Genomic DNA, 19,256 nt, shown 5'->3' on the forward strand with positions numbered 1-19,256 from the left:
TTACTGTCGTCACTGTGCTTTGAATCTGATGTGTTCAGTAAACACAACAGGAAGTTCACCTGCGTCACTCTGTGGGAACTCACCTGTGTGTGTGAACTGTTGGTTGTGTCACACGTCGTTAATGACACTTTACACATCAGTGTGAACAGAGGAAATTTTATAAGTGAGGACATTGAAGACGTTTTAATCAGACAAGTGGTCACATGATGCTGGTTTAATCTGTTGAGTTAACTCAGCTGTTCTTCTGGCTATGAGGGGGGCGGAGTTTACTGCATATGACCAATCACAGACAGGGACAGTTTGACTGACAGCAGAGCCGAGGATCAAACTGTTGAATAATAAAAATCTGAGCAGAACAAACATCCAGAATAAAAGAAACAGTTCCAGCTGCTAAATGCAGGAAGAACAGCTGGTAAAACATCTGGGATTGTTTTTATAGTAAAACTGTTCATGAACAAGAGCAGATCTGAATCTAATCTCATCTGTTTCCATCACATGTCATTTATATGAATTCTCATTGTGTGTTTGACAGTTTTAGTCTTTCAGGTGAAACCCTGGAGGCTTCAAGCTCAGCTGCAGGAAATAAAACACACAGACTGTAAAGAAGGAAGTCGACTGATTTTCATATCTTTACAATACAACAGGTACAACACTTGTATTTCTACTGTATTTTGATATCAGTACACACATGTACAATGAGGTTTGAAAACAAGTCAGATACTAAATGAACATAAGTAGAAAACCACAAAGAACAATAGAAACTAAAGAAAAGACCTTAATGTGTCAAATGTTAAATGGAGATTGAGTTTCTGCATCAGCCACAGTGAACAGGAAACTAGTGGAGCAGATGCAGTCTGTGGTACTGGGAGCACTTTACGGGTCAGGCTGGTTCTGTTGGGCTCCAGCAGCTGACAGAGGTTCATCCTCTGAGGAGAGTCTAGATCTTTCAGAAGCTCATCAGAGGAGCTCAAAGGAGGAATTAATCCTGAAGTTACCCCGATAACCACAAATCCTGCTTCATAGTACAGGGCCCTGGTGTTTATGGGAGGGTTCATCCACTGGGGACAGAGACAACAACAGTGCGAGGACGTTCTGTGGAAAGCCAAAGGGTCACTAACATGCTGGACCCTCCAGTCTGCCTTTGGACACCCTGAGACGGTCAGTCCTCTGCAGCGTCCTGCTCCTCCTTTGTCCCCTGCTCCCTCTTCTTCTTCACCTCCTTCAGTCCCTCCTGGATCTTGTCCACGGCCTCCTGATCTCCGGCCTGCCGGGCCAGACCCAGAGCCTCCTGGTAGAACCGCACCGAGTCGTCCAGCTGCCCTGATGGACCAGAGACAGAATGTCCCATCTTAATAAATTTCCCCACTTAATAAATGTCCCCACAAACATTCACCTGTCCTGACCTTTGTGCAGCAGAATGCCGGCCATGTTTCCCAGCAGGACATGTTGGTCCGGGTGTCCCGCAGACCTGCTCAGATCCACGGCCTGTTGGACCAATGAAAGGGCGTCGTCATGACAACCCTGCAGATCCAGGATGGTGCCCAAGTCGTTCATCAGCACCAGAGTCTGACAGGAGACGACAAGACGATGGTGACATCAGACATAAACGTGGGTGTGTCTCTCCCTGTGGGTGTGTCTCTACATGTGGGTGTGTCTCTCCATGTGGGTGTGTCTCTACCTGTGGGTGTGTCTCTCCCTGTGGGTGTGTCTCTACCTGTGGGTGTGTCTCTACCTGTGGGTGTGTCTCTACCTGTGGGTGTGTCTCTCCCTGTGGGTGTGTCTTCCCTGTGGGTGTGTATCTCCTGGTGTGTTCTCCCTGTGGGTGTGTTCTACCTGTGGGTGTGTATCTCCTGTGGGTGTGTCTCTACCTGTGGGTGTGTCTCTACCTGTGGGTGTGTCTCCCTGTGGGTGTGTCTCTACCTGTGGGTGTGTCTCTACCTGTGGGTGTGTCTCTCCTGTGGGTGTGTCTCTACCTGTGGGTGTGTCTCTACCTGTGGGTGTGTCTCTACCTGTGGGTGTGTATCTCCCTGTGGGTGTGTCTCTACCTGTGGGTGTGTCTCTCCCTGTGGGTGTGTCTCTCCCTGTGGGTGTGTCTCTACCTGTGGGTGTGTCTCTCCCTGTGGGTGTGTCTCTACCTGTGGGTGTGTCTCTACCTGTGGGTGTGTCTCTCCCTGTGGGTGTGTCTCTACCTGTGGGTGTGTCTCTCCCTGTGGGTGTGTCTCTCCCTGGGGTGTGTCTCTCCTGTGGGTGTGTCTCTACCTGTGGGTGTGTCTCTCCCTGTGGGTGTGTCTCTACCTGTGGGTGTGTCTCTACCTGTGGGTGTGTCTCTCCCTGTGGGTGTGTCTCTCCGTGGGTGTGTCTCTACCTGTGGGTGTGTCTCTCCCTGCTCCTGGCGGCAGATTGTCAGTGCGTACTCATAGTCCTTCCTGGCCTGGTCCAGGCGCCACGTTGATGCTCGGTATCGAGCTCGAGAGTCCAGACAGAGTCCGAGGAGAAGGCGGGTCTCTTTTCTCAGCGCCTCCTCCTCCTCTGCAGACGACGAACAGCATCAGTCAGGACATAACATCGATAATGTGAAAAATGTTTAGAACATGAAAAGTCTTAATAATATGAATAAAGGGAATAAAGTTAATAACATGAATAATGTGAAAAGTTTGTTTATCATGTGAGTAGCGTTAATAATGTCAACAAGGTAAAAGGTCTTAATAAAAGAAATAACATTAATCACACTAACGTGAAAAATATTAAAATCTAATAATTTGAAAAATGCTAATTACGTGAAACATTTTTTAAACTTGAATAATGGGAATATGTCAATCGTGTGAATAATATGAAAAGTGTTAACATTACTCACGTTAAGAATGTGAAAACTCTTGATAACGTGAATAAAGTGATAGATCCTGATCGAGGACTATGATCACAACCAGACTTCTTGATACACAACATGTCTCCTCACATCTTCTACCATCACTGAGAGGAAGTCCTCAGTTCCTCTGCTCCTTCATCTCCATCAGACATTATGTAGAAACACTTTAAACATGAAGTTACAAACTGGTTCTTCTCATGTAGTGAATCCTGTTGTTGTGTTGATGTGTTGTTGTGTTGATGTGTTCAGTTCCATCAGCATCTGTTGGACTTGTGTCCTGGGAGAGGATCCTCACATGGGACTGAGCTTTATTCACTGATCACTAAGTTTCTCTGTAGTCTCTGTCTCACCTGTCTGTTCCTCTGCTTTCAGGTCGATGGTTTTCTGCAGTTTGGCCTCTAGAGACTCTGAACAGAACCTGAAGCCATGTTCAGCAAGCTCCGCCCTGCAACAACACAACAAACAAATACACAAAGTAACAAACCAACTAACCAAGAGGCCAAGGCCCTGAACTATGAAGCAGGATTAGATCCTTTGAGCTCCTCTGATGAGTTTCTGAAAGATCTAGATTCAGAGGAATCTAGATCATAGATCATATCCAGAAGAACAGCTGAGTTAACTCAACAAGTTAGTTCGTACTTATTCTGCTCAGCGTAGATGGAGGCGAGCTTCAAAGACATCTCGATGAAGGCGTTGTCGTCCTGGTAACAGACAGGAAGAGTGAAGATCAAAGAGCACACACACACAGAGACACACACACACAGAGACACACACACACAGACACACACACAGAGACACACACACACAGAGAAACACACACACAGACACACACACAGACACACACACACACAGAGAAACACACACACAGACACACAGAGACAAACACACAGAGACACACATACACACAGAAACACACACACACAGAGAAACACAAACACACAGACACACGCACACACACACACACACACACACACACAGAGAGAGACACACAGAGACCCACACACAGAAACACACACACACAGACAGAGACACACACACAGAGACACACACACACAGAGAAACACACACACACAGACACACACACACACACACACAAAGAGAAACACACACACAGACACACACACACACAGAGACACACACAGAGAAACACACACACACACACACAGACACACACACACAGAGACACACACACACACACACACACAGAGACACACACACACACAGAGACACACACAGTGCCACACACACACACACACACACAGAGACACACACAGAGACACACACACACACACAGACACACACACAGAGACACACACACACACACACACACAGAGACACACACACACACACAGAGACACACACAGTGGCACACACACACACAGAGAGACACACACACACAGAGACACACACACACAGACACACACAGAGACACACACACACACAGAGACACACACACACACACACACAGAGACACACACACAGTGGCACACACACACACACACAGAGACACACACACACACACAGAGACACACACACACAGAGACACACACACAGTGGCACACACACAGAGACACACACACACACACACACACACGCACACACACACACACAGAGACACACACACAGTGGCACACCTACACACACACACACAGAACACACACACACAGAGCACACACACACAGAGACACACCTGTGGCGTTCCTCCTGACAACATGAAGCTCATCGCTGCTTTGAACAGTTTTTCTGCCTGAGACAAAGAAGAGATTTGACGATATGAGACGACAGACATCACAGTGACATCACAGTGACATCACTGTGACGTCACTGTGATGTCACTGCTATTACAGGTATAAGAGGAGGAGCTAGCCTGTGATTGGATGTTACTCACGTTGTCCAGCTGACCCTGCACGTAGGCCAGGTTCGCCATCTGAGGAAACACAGAGCATCTTAAGACGAGGTCAAAGGTCACACCTGCAGGTTTACAGCCCATAGTACATATTCAGAAGTGGGTGTGGTCAGATACAGATGTTGCCAGAGTCACATGTGGGTGTGGCCAGGCATGGGTGTGGCCGGGTGTGGGTGTGGCCAGCAGGTGTTACCAGGCTGTAGGTGTAGATGACGGCCTGCTTGTTTCCGGTCTGATGAGCGAGAGCGACGGCCTGATGGAGGAAACCTGAAGCTGCTTGAAGCTGACCCCGATACACACTGAGCTGAAAGACACACAAACACCTTAACTACTGCTACTCCTGCAATACTACTGCAATACTACTACTGCTACTCACTCCCTCCCGCAATACTACTACTACTGATAATACTTAATGTTACTACTACTACTGCTACCCTTCAATACTACTACTACTACTGCTACTCCTGCAATACTACTGCAATACTACTACTACTGCTACTCCTGCAATACTCCTGCAATACTACTACTACTGATGCAATACTACTGCAATACTACTACTATGCAACAATACTATAATTTCAATACTACTACTACTACTACTGCTGATGCAATACTACTGCAATACTACTACTACTACTGCTGATGCAATACTACTGCTACTGCTTCAATAATACTGCAACTCCTGCAATAATACTGCTACTACTGCAATACTACTGTTACTCCTGCAATACTACCACTACTACTACTCATAATAAATATACTACTGCTGATACTAATACAACTACCACTATTATTGCAGTACTAACAATACTACTGATACTACTGCAGTACAAACAACACTACTACTGCTCACACTAACACTACCACTTCTACTACTGTTCATAATTACAATACTACTGATACTCATAATACTAATACTATAGCTGCGGTACTAACAATTCTACTGAAACTACGGTTTGACTGTACCTTGGCTTTCTTCAGTAGCAGAATCATCTCATCGTCTTTCCTCTGAGCTTCATCTCGTTTGTCTTCATCAGAACTGAACAGAGAGAAAGCTACACACACACACACAGACACACACACACACACAGACACACACACACACACACAGACACACACACACAATCACACACACAATCACACATACACACACAATCACACTTTATGCAAAATAATTGAAAAGTGCAAAGCAGATTTATGGAATTTGGTGTAAATTATTTTTTACCGACTGTTGCCCACAGAGCTGCTCCTCCTCTTCCTCCTCTTCCTCCTCCTCCTCTGCTCTCAACGTGTTTTATGTTTACCCAGAAGGCCGAGCGTTTTCCTGCCACAGAGCTGCTGCTGTAAATAGAACATTTACAAATGTAAATTCAGTGGCTTGAAACCATCTTTTCATGTTTTTCCAATTGAGCCGAAGAGGCCACCGAACAAGAGGAGAAGTGCATCAGTATATTATATATATATGTATATATATATGTATTTTCTTCAGTGATGCTTTTATTTTTTACAAATATCTGATTCAACTTTATTATTTTATCATTTATATTGTTTCTATGACAACATTAACTTATACACGGTAACACGTTAACTGAAACACTGTAGAATGTTGGATGACGTCATTCAGGTCGTGGGTCTGACTCTCACTCACCTGCCTCCAGCTGCTGAGCATCTGGACCTGATCAGGGTCAGAACCACAGCACGACGCACACAGGAGGCCGCCATCTTCACTGATGACGTCAAGGCGACCGGACGTCACGAGGTGTCCCTCGTTGCCTTCAAATTAAAAGCAGCGGAGAAACGACTATTATAAATTCTTCGGATTTTATACACAACAGTTTTAGTTTAGTGACAAAGATGTTTTTCTTTTCGATGAATGAAAATATTTAAGAATAATCATTAAAAAAAAATCCTCCAGGATCTTCTGTCATTATTTCATTACATTCACTCATTTATTGTCGTCTATTGGTTATATTCATTCAAAATCATATTTAACTTCATGGTCTTCATGCTGAGACAAGTTTTATTTCATCAACCAGTTTCTGTTCAGGTTCTGATCCTGGATTCAGACACTGAAGAAAATGCCAACATCCTCTGTACAGGTTTGAGCTTTTATTGTGAAAGACAACAGGATGACACAGATGGATGTGTTTTTGTATGGAGGCATCAACAGCCTTAAAATGAATCATGGGTTCAACTCTGAGAAACAAAGCAACTGGTGTCATTAAAAAGTCTCCAGTCCAGAATCTGGACCAACAAGTCCAGAGTAACAGGTCCCTGGTCCAGGACAGGGACGCAACTGAAGCTGCAGCAGTGGACAATGATTGTGGACTATGATCACAAGTCTTCTTGATATATAATATTTCTCCTCAGATACTCGACCATTACTGACAATAATCCATCAGTTCATTGACCTTCAGCTACAAAGTGTTTATTCTAATCAAAGCTGTAAATACTCTGATCTCTCTGATGTTCTCTGTTCCACGGGACATCTGTTCACTTGTGTCCGTCCTGGGAGACGGATCCTCACGTGTCTCTGAGGTTTCTACCTTCTTTACCTGTTAAAGGTTTTAGTAGTTTGACTCTTGTTGAGGGTTAAGAACAGAGGACGTCTCACCTTGTTAAAGACCATGAGACAAACTGGGATTTGTGAATATGGGCTATACAAATAAAATATGATTGCTGGATCCTTTAATATCAAGTTTTTCTCATCTTAACCTGATGTTCACATGTGCAGTGTGTTCAGACGTGTTTCTGCAGCTGCAGATTCTTTGAGATGTGGTGAAACATTCATTTCATGTTCGATGACACTAAATAAAAATGTTCTGTTTTTAAACGATTACAAAGTGATCACCAGTAAACATGCATCAGTATGAGGACAAACCTTTTTTGCCATGTTTTTATGAACAGTTCTTTTAATGATCATCTTATTCACTAATTTCAGGAAGAAAAAAAAAGTGAAATAAATTGTAAAAGCAGCTTTGGATTCAAAGATCAACAAAAGAAAAACCAGTGAATGTAAAATTGTGTTTTATTTTTTAAAGAGACTGAAACACATTGATGCCATTGACATCACTGCCTGGTTCAATTCAGCTGCTTTTATTTTGAAAAGGAGTCAATTAAACTGCAGATTCATAAAAAAAACTACAATTATCAGTGTTTTAAAGCATCTTCATGATCTGTCACTGCTGCAGCGCCACCTGCTGGCAAACTACAGTAACTAACATCCAGTTGTATTACACCTGCATGCACCCGTCTCTCCGCTCAGTCTCAGACCTGCGTCATTTGTGTTTTTAGGAATACAGATGTATTTTCCAAACAGCCCTTCACTCAGTCGGTCTGTGGTCGGTGAACCTCTTCAGGTGGTAGCGCAGCACTCCTTTAGTTTTAAAGGTCTTGCCACAGATGCAGGCGTGCGGCCGCTCGCCGGTGTGGTCGAGCTGGTGGACCCGCAGCAGCGAGCTGGTGAAGAAGAACTCTCCGCAGGTGATGCAATAGTGGTTTTTCTCTCCGGTGTGTTTGGATCTCTGGTGGCTCAGCAGCGAGCCTGACGTGATGAAGCTCTGGCCACAGTCCTGGCAGGTGAACGGGCGCTCGCCGGTGTGGATCCTCTCATGGGCCCTCCAGGAGTTGTGGTAGGAGAAGGACTTCTCGCAGTACGAGCACTGATACAGCTTTTCTTTGGTGTGGCTCAGCCTGTGCATCTTCAAGTAGTGGGCAATGGTGAAGCTCTTTCCGCAGTCGTCACAGGTGAACGGCTTCTCGCCCACGTGGAACAGAGTGATATGAGACTTCAGGTGAGACGACTGAGTGAATCTCTTGCCGCAGGTGGTGCAGAGGAACGGCCGCTCTCCAGTATGTGTGACCATGTGAGACTTGAGGTGGGGGGACTGGGTGAACCTCTTCCCACACTCAGTGCACTTGTAGGGCTTCAGTCCAGTGTGTGTGCGGTTGTGCAGTTTCAGACCCTGCAGGCTGGAGAAACATTTGCCGCACTCGGTGCAGTGATAGGCCCTGAGGTCCTCATGGGTCCTCTGGTGGCAGTGCAGGCCGCTCTGCAGCTTGAAGCCTTTTCCACACGTGGGGCATTTATGTGGTTTCCTTTTGGAGTGAGTCACCTGATGGAGCTTCAGACTCTGAGGGTTGCTGAATGTCTTCATGCACTTGGGGCAGGACAGCAGCTTCTGGTTCTTGTGCGATTTGCGGTGGAAGTTGAAGCCCTGGTAGGAGACAAACATCTTGTCACAGACTTTGCAGCGATAACACTTCTCCCCCTTGTGCACCTCCAGGTGCTCGGTGAGCTCTTGCCGCTCGTCGAAGCCGTCCCCACAGAACCAGCATTTGAAGGGTTTGGTCCCGGAGTGTGTCCTGTGGTGGGTCTTCCAGTCCCTCTTCAGAGCGAAGGTCTGGTCACAGTACGAGCACTGGTACGGTTCCTTGCGATTGTGGATGTGCTGATGGATGACGAGGCTCATCAGGGTCGGGTAGGTTTTCCCACACTGCCAGCACTCATTGGGTTTCAGTCCTCCGTGGATCCTCAGGTGAGCCTCCAGGTGAGACTTATTATAGAAGCCTTTGGTACACTCGGAGCAGTAGACCATCTTCCTGCCGGTAATCATTGAGCAGTGCTGGCTCGCTCTCTGGTTACAGAGCTGAGGGTGATGGTCTGTTGGAAAGGTCAGAAGTCAATTACTGCTCCTTCAAGAAGAAGACGCAAGTTATAAAAGGTGCAACGATTAATTAAGACAAATACTTTTTATAAACTATCAGTATCTTGGAGTATTCAAACCGGTCAGCTGCAGCCTGAGTGATCAATATCATTTCAACACCACGACTGTAAATGTCTTACTATAAACCTCGGCTGTTTGAGGGTTAGTTACCCAGAGACAGGAAGTCCCGCCCCTCCAGCCACATCCTACAGTCCGTCAGTTTGACGAACAGATTCTTCAGGACAGGATACGACTGGATCTCCACGTCTCCGTCTGGCTCCATTTTGATTTGAACGTTTCCAAACTCTTCAGCTGAGTCCTAGAGAAAAAAAAAAACTCATCAACTGCAAATGCGACAGCTCAAATCAAGTCAGTTCAGTTTGCCAAACTGGTCCTGCTTCATCTTACTGATCTGTTTCAGCTCTGCTTTAAACTGGTTCAGTTCTGGTTTAAAACAGATCAGCTCTGGTTTTAACCGGTTCAGTTCTGGTAGAAAGCGGTTCAGTTCTGGTTTTAACCGGATCTGTTCTGGTTGAAACCGGATCAGCTCTGGTTGAAACCGGTTCAGTTCTGGTTTTAACTCTTAATTTCTTTTTTACAGAATATTTAGAACTTGTATAACTGTGACGTCATCAATGACAATCTGTCTTCGGTCAGCCTGAGGCTAGCACCGTTAGCTTTAGCACAGTTAGCTCACTAATAGCTCCCGTGTCGGACCCTGCGGTTGGAGTACGAGCAGCGGGTCGCTCGCTTCTTTTTACCGGTGAAGCCGCGTCGAGCTCCATCCCTCCGGTTCCTCCAGAGGCCGAGACGCTCCGGTCCACAGGTCCGGTGACCGAAGGGGGAGAGCCGGACACTGAGGCGCTGCAGCAGCGGTGCACTTCCGGGTCACGGTTCATCACTGCAGCCTGTGGAGGAGCCGCTGACTGTAACACACACACGTTTGTACAGCTTCTTAGTGAGGACATTCATTGACGTAATGCATTCCCTAACCCCCCCCAACCCCCAAACAGTCCATTAAAATGACGGGGGGGGAATCACAAAGGGAGGACCGGCCAAAATGTCCTCACTCCGTTGGTTATATGCCCAAACTGGTCCTCACAAAGATACCCCCCCCCATTCATGATGTCCCTCATGCATATTTAAAAAGTAATTTCTACAAATAAGAGTCAGCTGTACAAATTAATCGTTAGTTTGTTGGGGCAGTCACTAATGAACAAAACATAACACATTTTGTATAAGTACATATGAAATCTTGCCGCATTTCAATTGTCCTTTCTCAGACTTTTGCCAACTGTTAATTTACTGTAGTTAAATGAGCTCTCTCTCTCTCTCTCTCTCTCTCTCTCTCTCTCTCTCTCTCTCTCTCTCTCTCTCTCTCTCTCTCTCTCTCTCTCTCTCTCTCTCTCTCTCTCTCTCTCTCTCTCTCTCTCTCTCTCTCTCCCTCTCTCCCTCTCTCTCTCTCTCCCTCTCTCTCTCTCTCCCTCTTCTCTCTCTCTCCCTCTCTCTCCCTCTCTCCCTCTCTCTCTCTCTCTCTCTCTCTCTCCCTCTCTCTCTCTCTCTCTCTCTCTCCCTCTCTCTCTCTCCCCTCTCTCCCTCTCTCCAGCAGTAACTCACTCACTTCGATCGTGCGCATAGACTATATAGTGATTAAGTGGTTAGGAAAGGAGATGATTTAGTGTTTAGGAAAGGAGAGGATTTAGTGGTTAGGAGAGGTTTGACGTTTAGGAAAGGAGAGGATTTAGTGGTTGTGAGGAGAGGATTTAGTGGTTAGGAAAGGAGGGGATTAAGTGGTTAGGAAAGGAGAGGATTTAGTGGTTAGGAAAGGAGAGGATTTAGTGGTTAGGAAGGAAGGGATTTAGCGTTAGGAAAGGAGAGGATTTAGTGGTTAGGAAAGGAGAGGATTTAGTGGTTAGGAGAGGAGGGGATTAAGTGGTTAGGAAAGGAGAGGATTTAGTGGTTAGGAAAGGAGAGGATTTAGTGGTTAGGAAAGGGGATTAAGTGGTTAGGAAAGGAGAGGATTTAGCGGTTAGGAAAGGAGAGGATTTAGTGGTTAGGAGAGGAAGGATTAAGTGGTTAGGAAAGGAGAGGATTTGGACTTTCCAAACGCAGCCCAAGTGTTCTTCACACTGAACATCATCTTTAATCATGTGAACGTTTCATTTTATTTAATCTCTTTTTAGGTTTAAAAAAAAAAAAAATCAATGTGACAAATTAAGTGTGAATCAATGCTCAGACAAAACATGACATTAAATATCACATGAATGTTTCACAACAGGTCCCGGACATTTTCACCATCATAGTTTCAGGCTCATTATTCATTGAATAAGAAACTTTGTTGACAACAGAAAGAAAAACACACAGAGTGTAAAACCCTCCACTGTCTGAACCAATCAACACTTTAAAGCTTTACTTAAACCAGAGGTGGTGACGAGTTATCAACACACGAGGATGGAAATTAGCTCGCTGGCTAACACTAGCACATTCACAGAAATGTTGAATAATGTTTCTAAATAAATTAATTAGAATCCTTCTCTGCTGCAGTTTAATGTTTTTATAACGTCAACTGAAACCAGAGCGACGTCAGCGACGGTGGGTCACTGCCTCCAGGAGCAGAGACACCTGCAGGAGAAACCAGGTATTACAGTTTCTACTGAGCTTCATTAATCAAAAGCTGTGAAACTGAGACTGAATAAACCAAAGTCTCTTTACTGGAGCTTTCAACCCTTTGTTTTCTTCAGCAAATGAAAGGAGCCCAGCTAACGGAGCCCGTCAGCTGTTCTGGGATCAGACAAATGCTTCGGTCAGTCTTTGTCAAGACGCCCCCACTCTGAGAACACACTGCCTGGCAGGGGCGCTACAATTCGGCCTTTTGTTTACATCATCTCCCAGGCGACAGGGCCCTGCCCACTCCATGACGTCATCACATGCACACATGACGCGGTTTGATGACACTCACCATCAAGTCGGAGATCTGACATCACAGCTTCATCTTCATTGGGTCATGGAGGTCACTCTGTCAGAGCCAATCAGACAGCAGCATTAATGAACAGGTAGAGACTCACCTGTAGGCCCCCCCCCCCCTCCCTGGATCAGAATACGCTTCGGTCCGGTTTCGTCACGGCACCGCCCCCTGTGAACAGCCTGCTGAGGGCGGGGCTTCAATCGGCCTTTTATCTCATCACTTCCTTTCCTGAGCCACAGGTAGAAACACAGCTGTCCCTGGATCATAGGATCTTACCTGGGGGTCCACACAATGACTCCAGGTCTGTGCTTCCTGCTGAGGGGACAAAATAACATTGAACATTAAATTGTTTTAATCAGCCAATCAACAGAAAGCTGATTTATTTAAATCAACTTATTTTTAGTCAAAAGTCAAAAGGTGCATTCGGAAAGTCAAAATCCTCTCCTTTCCTCACCACTAAATCCTCTCCTTTCCTAACCACTAAATCCTTTCCTAACCACTTAATCCTTTCCTAACCACTTAATCCTCTCCTTAACCGCTAAATCCTCTCCTTTCCTAACTACTATTCCTGGACGTTTCCTCTTTAAAAGGAGATAAGTTAGGAAGCAGTGAAACTCCTTTCCTCACCAGTTAGAATAGATCAAATGAATAACTGAATGATGACTGAGCGGATCAATTTGTTTGATCGTTTCTGGGTTACAATGTGATGGTGACGTTTTTCAGAAGATTTCACTTCCTGTTTGAGAAACAAAGTGTTCAAATAGTCCATTTTACTTAGGAACCTTCTTAACTGAGTGAAATGACCTGAAGTGTTTGTAATGAGATCTGTTCAATTCTCTGTTAAATAAAGGCTCAGTTCACCTGTGTTCTCCATGTTCCACACGTTCTCCATGTTCCACATGTTCCACGTGTTCCACACGTTCTCCATGTTCCCCATGTTCCACGTGTTCTCCATGTTCCAGATGTTCCACGTGTTCTCCAGCTGAGCAGATCCTCCAGGGACCGGCATGTTAGCATGTTAGCTTAGCTCAAAGTTCCAGTCCTTTGGTCAGAGAGAAAGCTTCCACAGTTAGCTTTAGCATTAGCATTAGCTTAGTGTAAGAGTCTCCGAGACTCCGGTGAGTACACGTTGTTGTCGTCTTCTTCTACACACATATATATCTCTATAGATCTATAGAGATATATATGTGTGTGTAAACACATATATATATCTATATACACACAGACCGGAGCGGTCAGCCGCCGCCATGATGTCCTCAAGCACACCACTGACCAATCACGACAACGTTCTTCAAGAACACACTGACCAATCACAGCGCTTCCTCTTTAAACGTGAACGGTGACTAGAGACCGGAAAAAGAAGATTGAGTTGTAGGAAGTGACGCTCCTGACGTAGGTCGCCATCCGTTAATAAACCGAACAAAGAAGAAGAATAACCTGATCTTCATGTTTTTGTCAGAACCGAACGATTGAAGTAAAAATGTTGGAATAAATTTGAAACTTTGCATTTGATCTTTTAATATTGTTCAATTTGTTTAACAGTGTCCTAAATATCAGAATTATAACAAGCAGGGAAACGTGTTACCTGTGTATATGATGAATTCAAAAAATGTGCTTTTCATTTATTTGGTTTTGTTTGTTGGATTGATGTTATTGAAATAAAATATATACGTGTTCAGTTTCCATGACGATCAAACAAACTCGATGTGTGAACATGGTGATTTGTCGTGAAAACGACTGATTGTAACTTAACTGACACTCATTTAAAATTATTAAACATTTTTATCATCACTGAAATGAGCATAACTTTTGTCTCGAGGACAGTTTATTTTATCTGTCGGAGGACAGAGACGTCTCACTGCTTTGAATTGTTTTAATTAAACTGATAAAATACTTTATTGATCTGTGTTGTGTGAACAATGTTTTCATCATTAACTCTGATCTAAAATCAAAACTCTTTAAATTAATTTAAATCACCTGAATCATCGAACTGTGGTCCTTTGTCTCCACCAATCAGTGCAGTTTCTGTCTATGAAATCACTGTGACCTTTGACCTTTGTAATCAGTTCACCTTTGAGTAAAAACGTTTGTAATGAATATGAAGATGTTCTTTAAATCGTACTGTTGAAAGTTACTAGTTGAACAAGTTTGAAGGGACCTTGACATTGTTTAACACCCGGCAATAAACCAAAGATTGTATTGTCTTCACAATACGGAGGGACAAAAACATTACGCCCTCTCTGCGGCCTCCAGGTGTCGCCATTGCAGAGATAAATAAAATAAAATAAATCTCCCACAATAAACCTGGACTAATGATGTCACAGTGAGCAGCTGATCTGATTGGTCTGAGCTCAACACTGATTCATGTAAATGACTTTTGATGATTTCCTTCTTTTTTTTGTTGCCAACTTAATTTTTCTTCTTTAAGATATATTCTGCTGTTTTTAGATTATATAATGAGTGTCTGATGTCATCACTGTGACATCACAGTGTCTGTGATGTCATCACTCTGGAAAAAAGATAGGACAACAAGATAAATTAATGTTTAATAGATTTCTCTCTTCAAAAGCTTTAATGAGACAAACAGGTGAGCAGACAGACAGGTGAGCAGACAGACAGGTGAGCAGACAGACAGGTGAGCAGACAGACAGGTGAGCAGACAGACAGGTGAGCAGACAGACAGGTGAGCAGACAGACAGGTGAGCAGACAGACAGGTAAAAGAGCCTACACAAACAAGATTAAAAAACCAAAAAATTAAAGTCCTTGTTTACACTCCATCTCCATGGCAACAGAAACAAAAACAAACATTAGCTCTCTCAGCGTCTGTGTCCTCCCGCAGCTTCGAGTCCTGTTGGGCTCTGAGGTCAGAGGTCGCAGAGAGAGCATATGCGAGTGTGCGCCACACCTGGCTGCTGACATCATCACAACAGCCTATCAGAGAGCAGCTAGCGGCGGTACACTCCGAAGGCAACCAGGCTGAGGAAGATGGTAACTCCGACCAGTGAGGCGGTGGCCGGGGCGGTGAAGAACTGCCGGTACTGGATCTGACAGTACCACAGCACAGACAGCATGAGAGCCAGCAGCGGGACCATCAGGCTGCCTACGTTCAGTGCCACAGCCACCTGATCAGCTGGCCGCGGCCCCCGCCGCCCCGTCCGGCATGCTGGGAGATGTGACAGTGCAGGACGCAGTTGTGGACGAGGGTCAGAGAGGCCAGAGTCTGAGCATCATCCTGAAGCAGCTGACCCTGATAGATTAACCGCACCTGCTGCTCCTGACCCGCAAAGTAGGTCCTGAAAGGTCAGAGGTCAACACATCAGGTGACGTAACTTTACCAGCTCACTGAGAGCCACAACCATGTTGCAGTGCGTGCTGGGATACATCACACGGTGGGTTCTATCAGTCAACCGGTGTAGAACCAGAAAGGTGAAGGAACCAGAGAAGGGTCTGAGTCCAGGTCTGAGTCTGAGTCCTGGTCTGAGTCTGAGTCCAGGTCTGAGTCCGGGTGAGTCCTGGTCGAGTCCTGGTCTGAGTTCAGGTCCGAGTTCAGGTCTGAGTCCAGGTCTGAGTCCAGGTCTGAGTCTGAGTTCAGGTCTGAGTTCAGGTCTGAGTTCAGGTCTGAATCCAGGTCTGAGTTCAGGTCTGAGTCCAGGTCTGAGTTCAGGTCTGAGTCAGGTCTGAATCCAGGTCTGAGTTCAGGTCTGAGTCCAGGTCTGAGTCCAGGTCTGAGTCCAGGTCTGAGTTCAGGTCTGAGTCCAGGTCTGAGTCCAGGTCTGAGTCCGAGTTCAGGTCTGAGTCCGAGTCCAGGTCTAAGTTCAGGAGTAATAACAGTAAGTTTTAGTAGTGGTAGTACAGTAATAGTAGCATTTGCCATAGTTACCGTTTGATGTATCCAATGGTGTCCTGTGGTTGGACCTGAGCGGTTCTCTCTGTGTCGTTGAGAAACTTCAGTCTGACGACCATGTTCCTCTGAGAGGGCGGAGACTCCTCCCCTCCCCCTCTGTTCCTCACACCATCGCCTCCCCCCTCCAGCCTCTCCCCCCTCCCATCTCCTCGCTCCTCGTCCTTCTCTTCCTGAGGGGGGGCGGTGGGAGCGTCGGTCAGAGAGCTGTCACTAACAGAGCTGGAGGGTGATGAAGAGGAGGTGCTGGCAGTGGGGGGCGTGTCTTGGTGGATGGGGCCGGTCCTCAGTGAGGGGGCGGGGTCTGTGGCTGAGGTGAACAGATGCTCTGGGGGATCGGAGGTCTGGGTGGAGATCCAGGCGAGCAGCAGCACCATGAGGAGCAGCAGGGAGCCAAACAGCAGCGTCACTTCGTCTCCTACGCCTTCAATCAGAGCCATCGCCCCCGGCAACGCCCGCTGGGGTCAACGCAGTTTACACACCTGTACAAAAGGGGCGGGGCTTAGCATCAACACCACACTTGTGCTGTGTCAGAATGTTTAGTGAAGTTTTTATACCCTATAGTGCACTCACTGTTTCCCACAATGCATCATGAAAAGTAGTCTTCAACCGATGGTCACTAATCGAGCAATATCTACCATCATGCATTGCGCTCGCAGCAGAGAAACAAAAGGAGAGAGAGCAGCATCAGCCCGACCGGTCGTTTAAATGTAAATACGAGCAGAGCAAAACGTTTATTTCTACATTTAAAGATGGTTATTCAACATGAAAAATAAAATGAACATTTGAAATGTATTATGGTATTTTCCACCGGCCGACGTTATTGTTCGTCATAAGCTGACGACAACGACCAGAGAAAATGATCAGAGCAGTGGCTGAAAGTGTTTTTGTCTTTTTCTGATGAGCTCAGCTCTCTGTAAAGAAGTCACTATACACACACACACACATACACACACATATATATATATATATATATATACATATATACATATATATATATATATATACACATATATACATACATATATATATATATAAAGTAGAGTCAGTGAATGAGTGATTTCACTTGTTCGAACAGAAGGAACACACCTGTACCCGTCTGTCCATTTTTTAAACATGCCCCTTGTTTGTGGCTCTGAGCTAATTGGTTCCTACTGAAGTTATATATCTTTAATAACACCTCACATCTGAATCATTTCACAACAGCTGATCGCTGCAGTTTCAAACAATCAGGAGGGAACTTTTGTCGGGGACACTTTTCAGTGGTGGATGAATCCACATGTGGAGCAGTAGTAAGTATTGATGGGGAGGTTCTTCACCTCCACGTTGTCCACACTAATAGTTGTTCTCCAGTGTGTGTAGTTGTTGTGTGAGTAGTTTGAAACTGTGCATGTTGTTTTTGAATAAATCTTGAAACTTTATTGTTCTGTGATAACTGGACACAGGTGTGAACGTGTTTACCTGAGCTTGTGCAAGTGTGACATGGTTAATTGTAGAGCTCACGGTTAACTCTGGTTTAATTCAACTAAAACCTGGTTTATCCCTCAGACTTTATATATCACATGGTATTAAACAAGGGTGCCCAATTTCATCACACTTGTCTTTGATTGCCTCTCAACTTATAAGGGATCTCAGTTGTGGATGCGGACATCGTCATTAGTCAATTGGCAGATGGCACACTTTTGCTGAGGGACGCTTCCCAAATTCGTCTTTCCATAGAATTGATTAAGGTTTGTCCAAAGCCTCTGGCCTCACCTTTAATTTAAGAAGATGTGAATTGATGGCTGGAGAAGACACACTCCCTCTTTATGTGATTTTCCTGTGAAAGAGCAAGTTACATATCTGGGAATAATTATTACCAAAGAGCAAAGCAAGAGGTATGAATCAAATTTGAGCCCAATTATAGAAAAAACACAAAAGAAAGTGCATTCACTGTGGTCACTGAAAGGAAGAAGAATTGTTGTGTCGATATGTTGATTGTCTTGGATTCTGACTTTGATAAATACAAACAAACAAAAAAGAGCAACTCGGGCCTAATTCGTGTTGTTCCGGGTCTGGCTCGGGTTATCTGCTCTTGGATCAGTCCGGTTATGGGTCACAGCTCCACTTTAACCCGGGTCGGATCGAACCTGCTGAACCAAACTGATGACTTCAGAACCAAACTCTGCGCTAACTGTCAAACCGGACAGGAAGTTAGCTAAGCTACATGCTAACAGCTAACAGCTGGTTAACGACCGTCCAGTCAGAGTCAGTTTGTAGATGAACAAGTTTAAATAAAGATTAAATCAAACTCACAGTTCAGCTGCTGGCGCTCACATCACAGTTAGCCTGAAGCTAACCAGGCTAATCTGTCCCCTCACTTCCTGCTTCTTCTTCTTCTTCTTCTGAGCACACTGACGCTCTGCGACCCAATGCTGCCCCCTGCTGGTGTTCTGCTCATTTTCACATTAACACACTCACACAAACTGACCGATGGATTGATTATTTGATGGATTGATTATTTGATGGATTGATTATTTGATGGATTGATTATTTGATGGATTGATTGATTGATCCTGCAACATGACGCATGCGCACTAATCGTCCATTGTCCAGCTCATCGTGAAGCCGAGAATGCACCGGATGTTTAAGGTTTGTCCTTCAAAATAAAAGATCAGGAACTGATTTAACACATGACGTTAGTTTTAATTTATTTATTTACTTCAAGCCCACAAATTGAACATTTACACAATTTAATTAATAAGCGAAATGTAAATAAATCATGATGTAACTTTGATACAGTTACAATTAAATTAAATTCATCTTCATCCTTCAGACTTCTGGGGACTCGTGGTGCTTTGTGTTTGTTGACAGTCTCTGTGTGTGTGTGGGGGAAACACACGTCACTTCTTGTTTTTATAATTTTTTGGAC

General features: G+C 45.0%; 3 protein-coding genes across 7 annotated transcripts; all 3 read right to left on the minus strand.

Annotated features, from left to right (window-relative positions):
• Positions 1–606: 606 nt before the first annotated feature.
• ttc19 (tetratricopeptide repeat domain 19) lies at positions 607–6,514 on the minus strand. 4 transcript variants are annotated; one of them, XM_035169705.2, is made up of 11 exons: positions 6,421–6,514; positions 5,998–6,113; positions 5,739–5,827; positions 4,966–5,076; positions 4,755–4,793; positions 4,557–4,613; positions 3,506–3,567; positions 3,217–3,311; positions 2,366–2,529; positions 1,404–1,566; positions 607–1,320 (listed from the first exon to the last, which is right to left on the minus strand). In XM_035169705.2, exons 1-11 carry the CDS (start codon positions 6,492–6,494, stop codon positions 1,160–1,162), a joined length of 1,131 nt encoding a protein of 376 aa, XP_035025596.1. In that variant the 5' UTR covers positions 6,495–6,514; the 3' UTR covers positions 607–1,159. The 4 variants fall into 4 exon arrangements, with proteins under 4 accessions (XP_035025596.1, XP_035025599.1, XP_035025597.1 ...); XM_035169708.2 differs by having other exon boundaries at positions 6,425–6,508; XM_035169706.2 differs by having other exon boundaries at positions 5,998–6,110; positions 6,421–6,508.
• A 1,338-nt stretch (positions 6,515–7,852) lies between these two features.
• Positions 7,853–12,729, minus strand: LOC118117459 (zinc finger protein 664). 2 transcript variants are annotated; one of them, XM_035169687.2, is made up of 4 exons: positions 12,438–12,729; positions 10,240–10,404; positions 9,650–9,797; positions 7,853–9,435 (listed from the first exon to the last, which is right to left on the minus strand). In XM_035169687.2, the coding sequence occupies exons 1-4, from the start codon at positions 12,438–12,440 to the stop codon at positions 8,096–8,098; spliced, it is 1,656 nt and encodes a 551-aa protein (XP_035025578.1). In that variant the 5' UTR covers positions 12,441–12,729; the 3' UTR covers positions 7,853–8,095. The 2 variants fall into 2 exon arrangements, with proteins under 2 accessions (XP_035025578.1, XP_047197873.1); XM_047341917.1 differs by lacking the exon at positions 12,438–12,729 and having other exon boundaries at positions 10,176–10,298.
• A 2,244-nt stretch (positions 12,730–14,973) lies between these two features.
• On the minus strand, positions 14,974–18,784 carry tmub1 (transmembrane and ubiquitin-like domain containing 1). The gene is given in 4 exon segments (XM_035169729.2): positions 14,974–15,566; positions 15,569–15,737; positions 16,325–16,827; positions 18,641–18,784. Coding segments are annotated over 3 exon segments (807 nt in total). The 5' UTR covers positions 16,786–16,827; positions 18,641–18,784; the 3' UTR covers positions 14,974–15,389.
• Positions 18,785–19,256: the final 472 nt, after the last annotated feature.

Source organism: Hippoglossus stenolepis, chromosome 11 (genome assembly GCF_022539355.2).
Source record: "Hippoglossus stenolepis isolate QCI-W04-F060 chromosome 11, HSTE1.2, whole genome shotgun sequence".
Lineage (NCBI taxonomy): Eukaryota > Metazoa > Chordata > Actinopteri > Pleuronectiformes > Pleuronectidae > Hippoglossus > Hippoglossus stenolepis.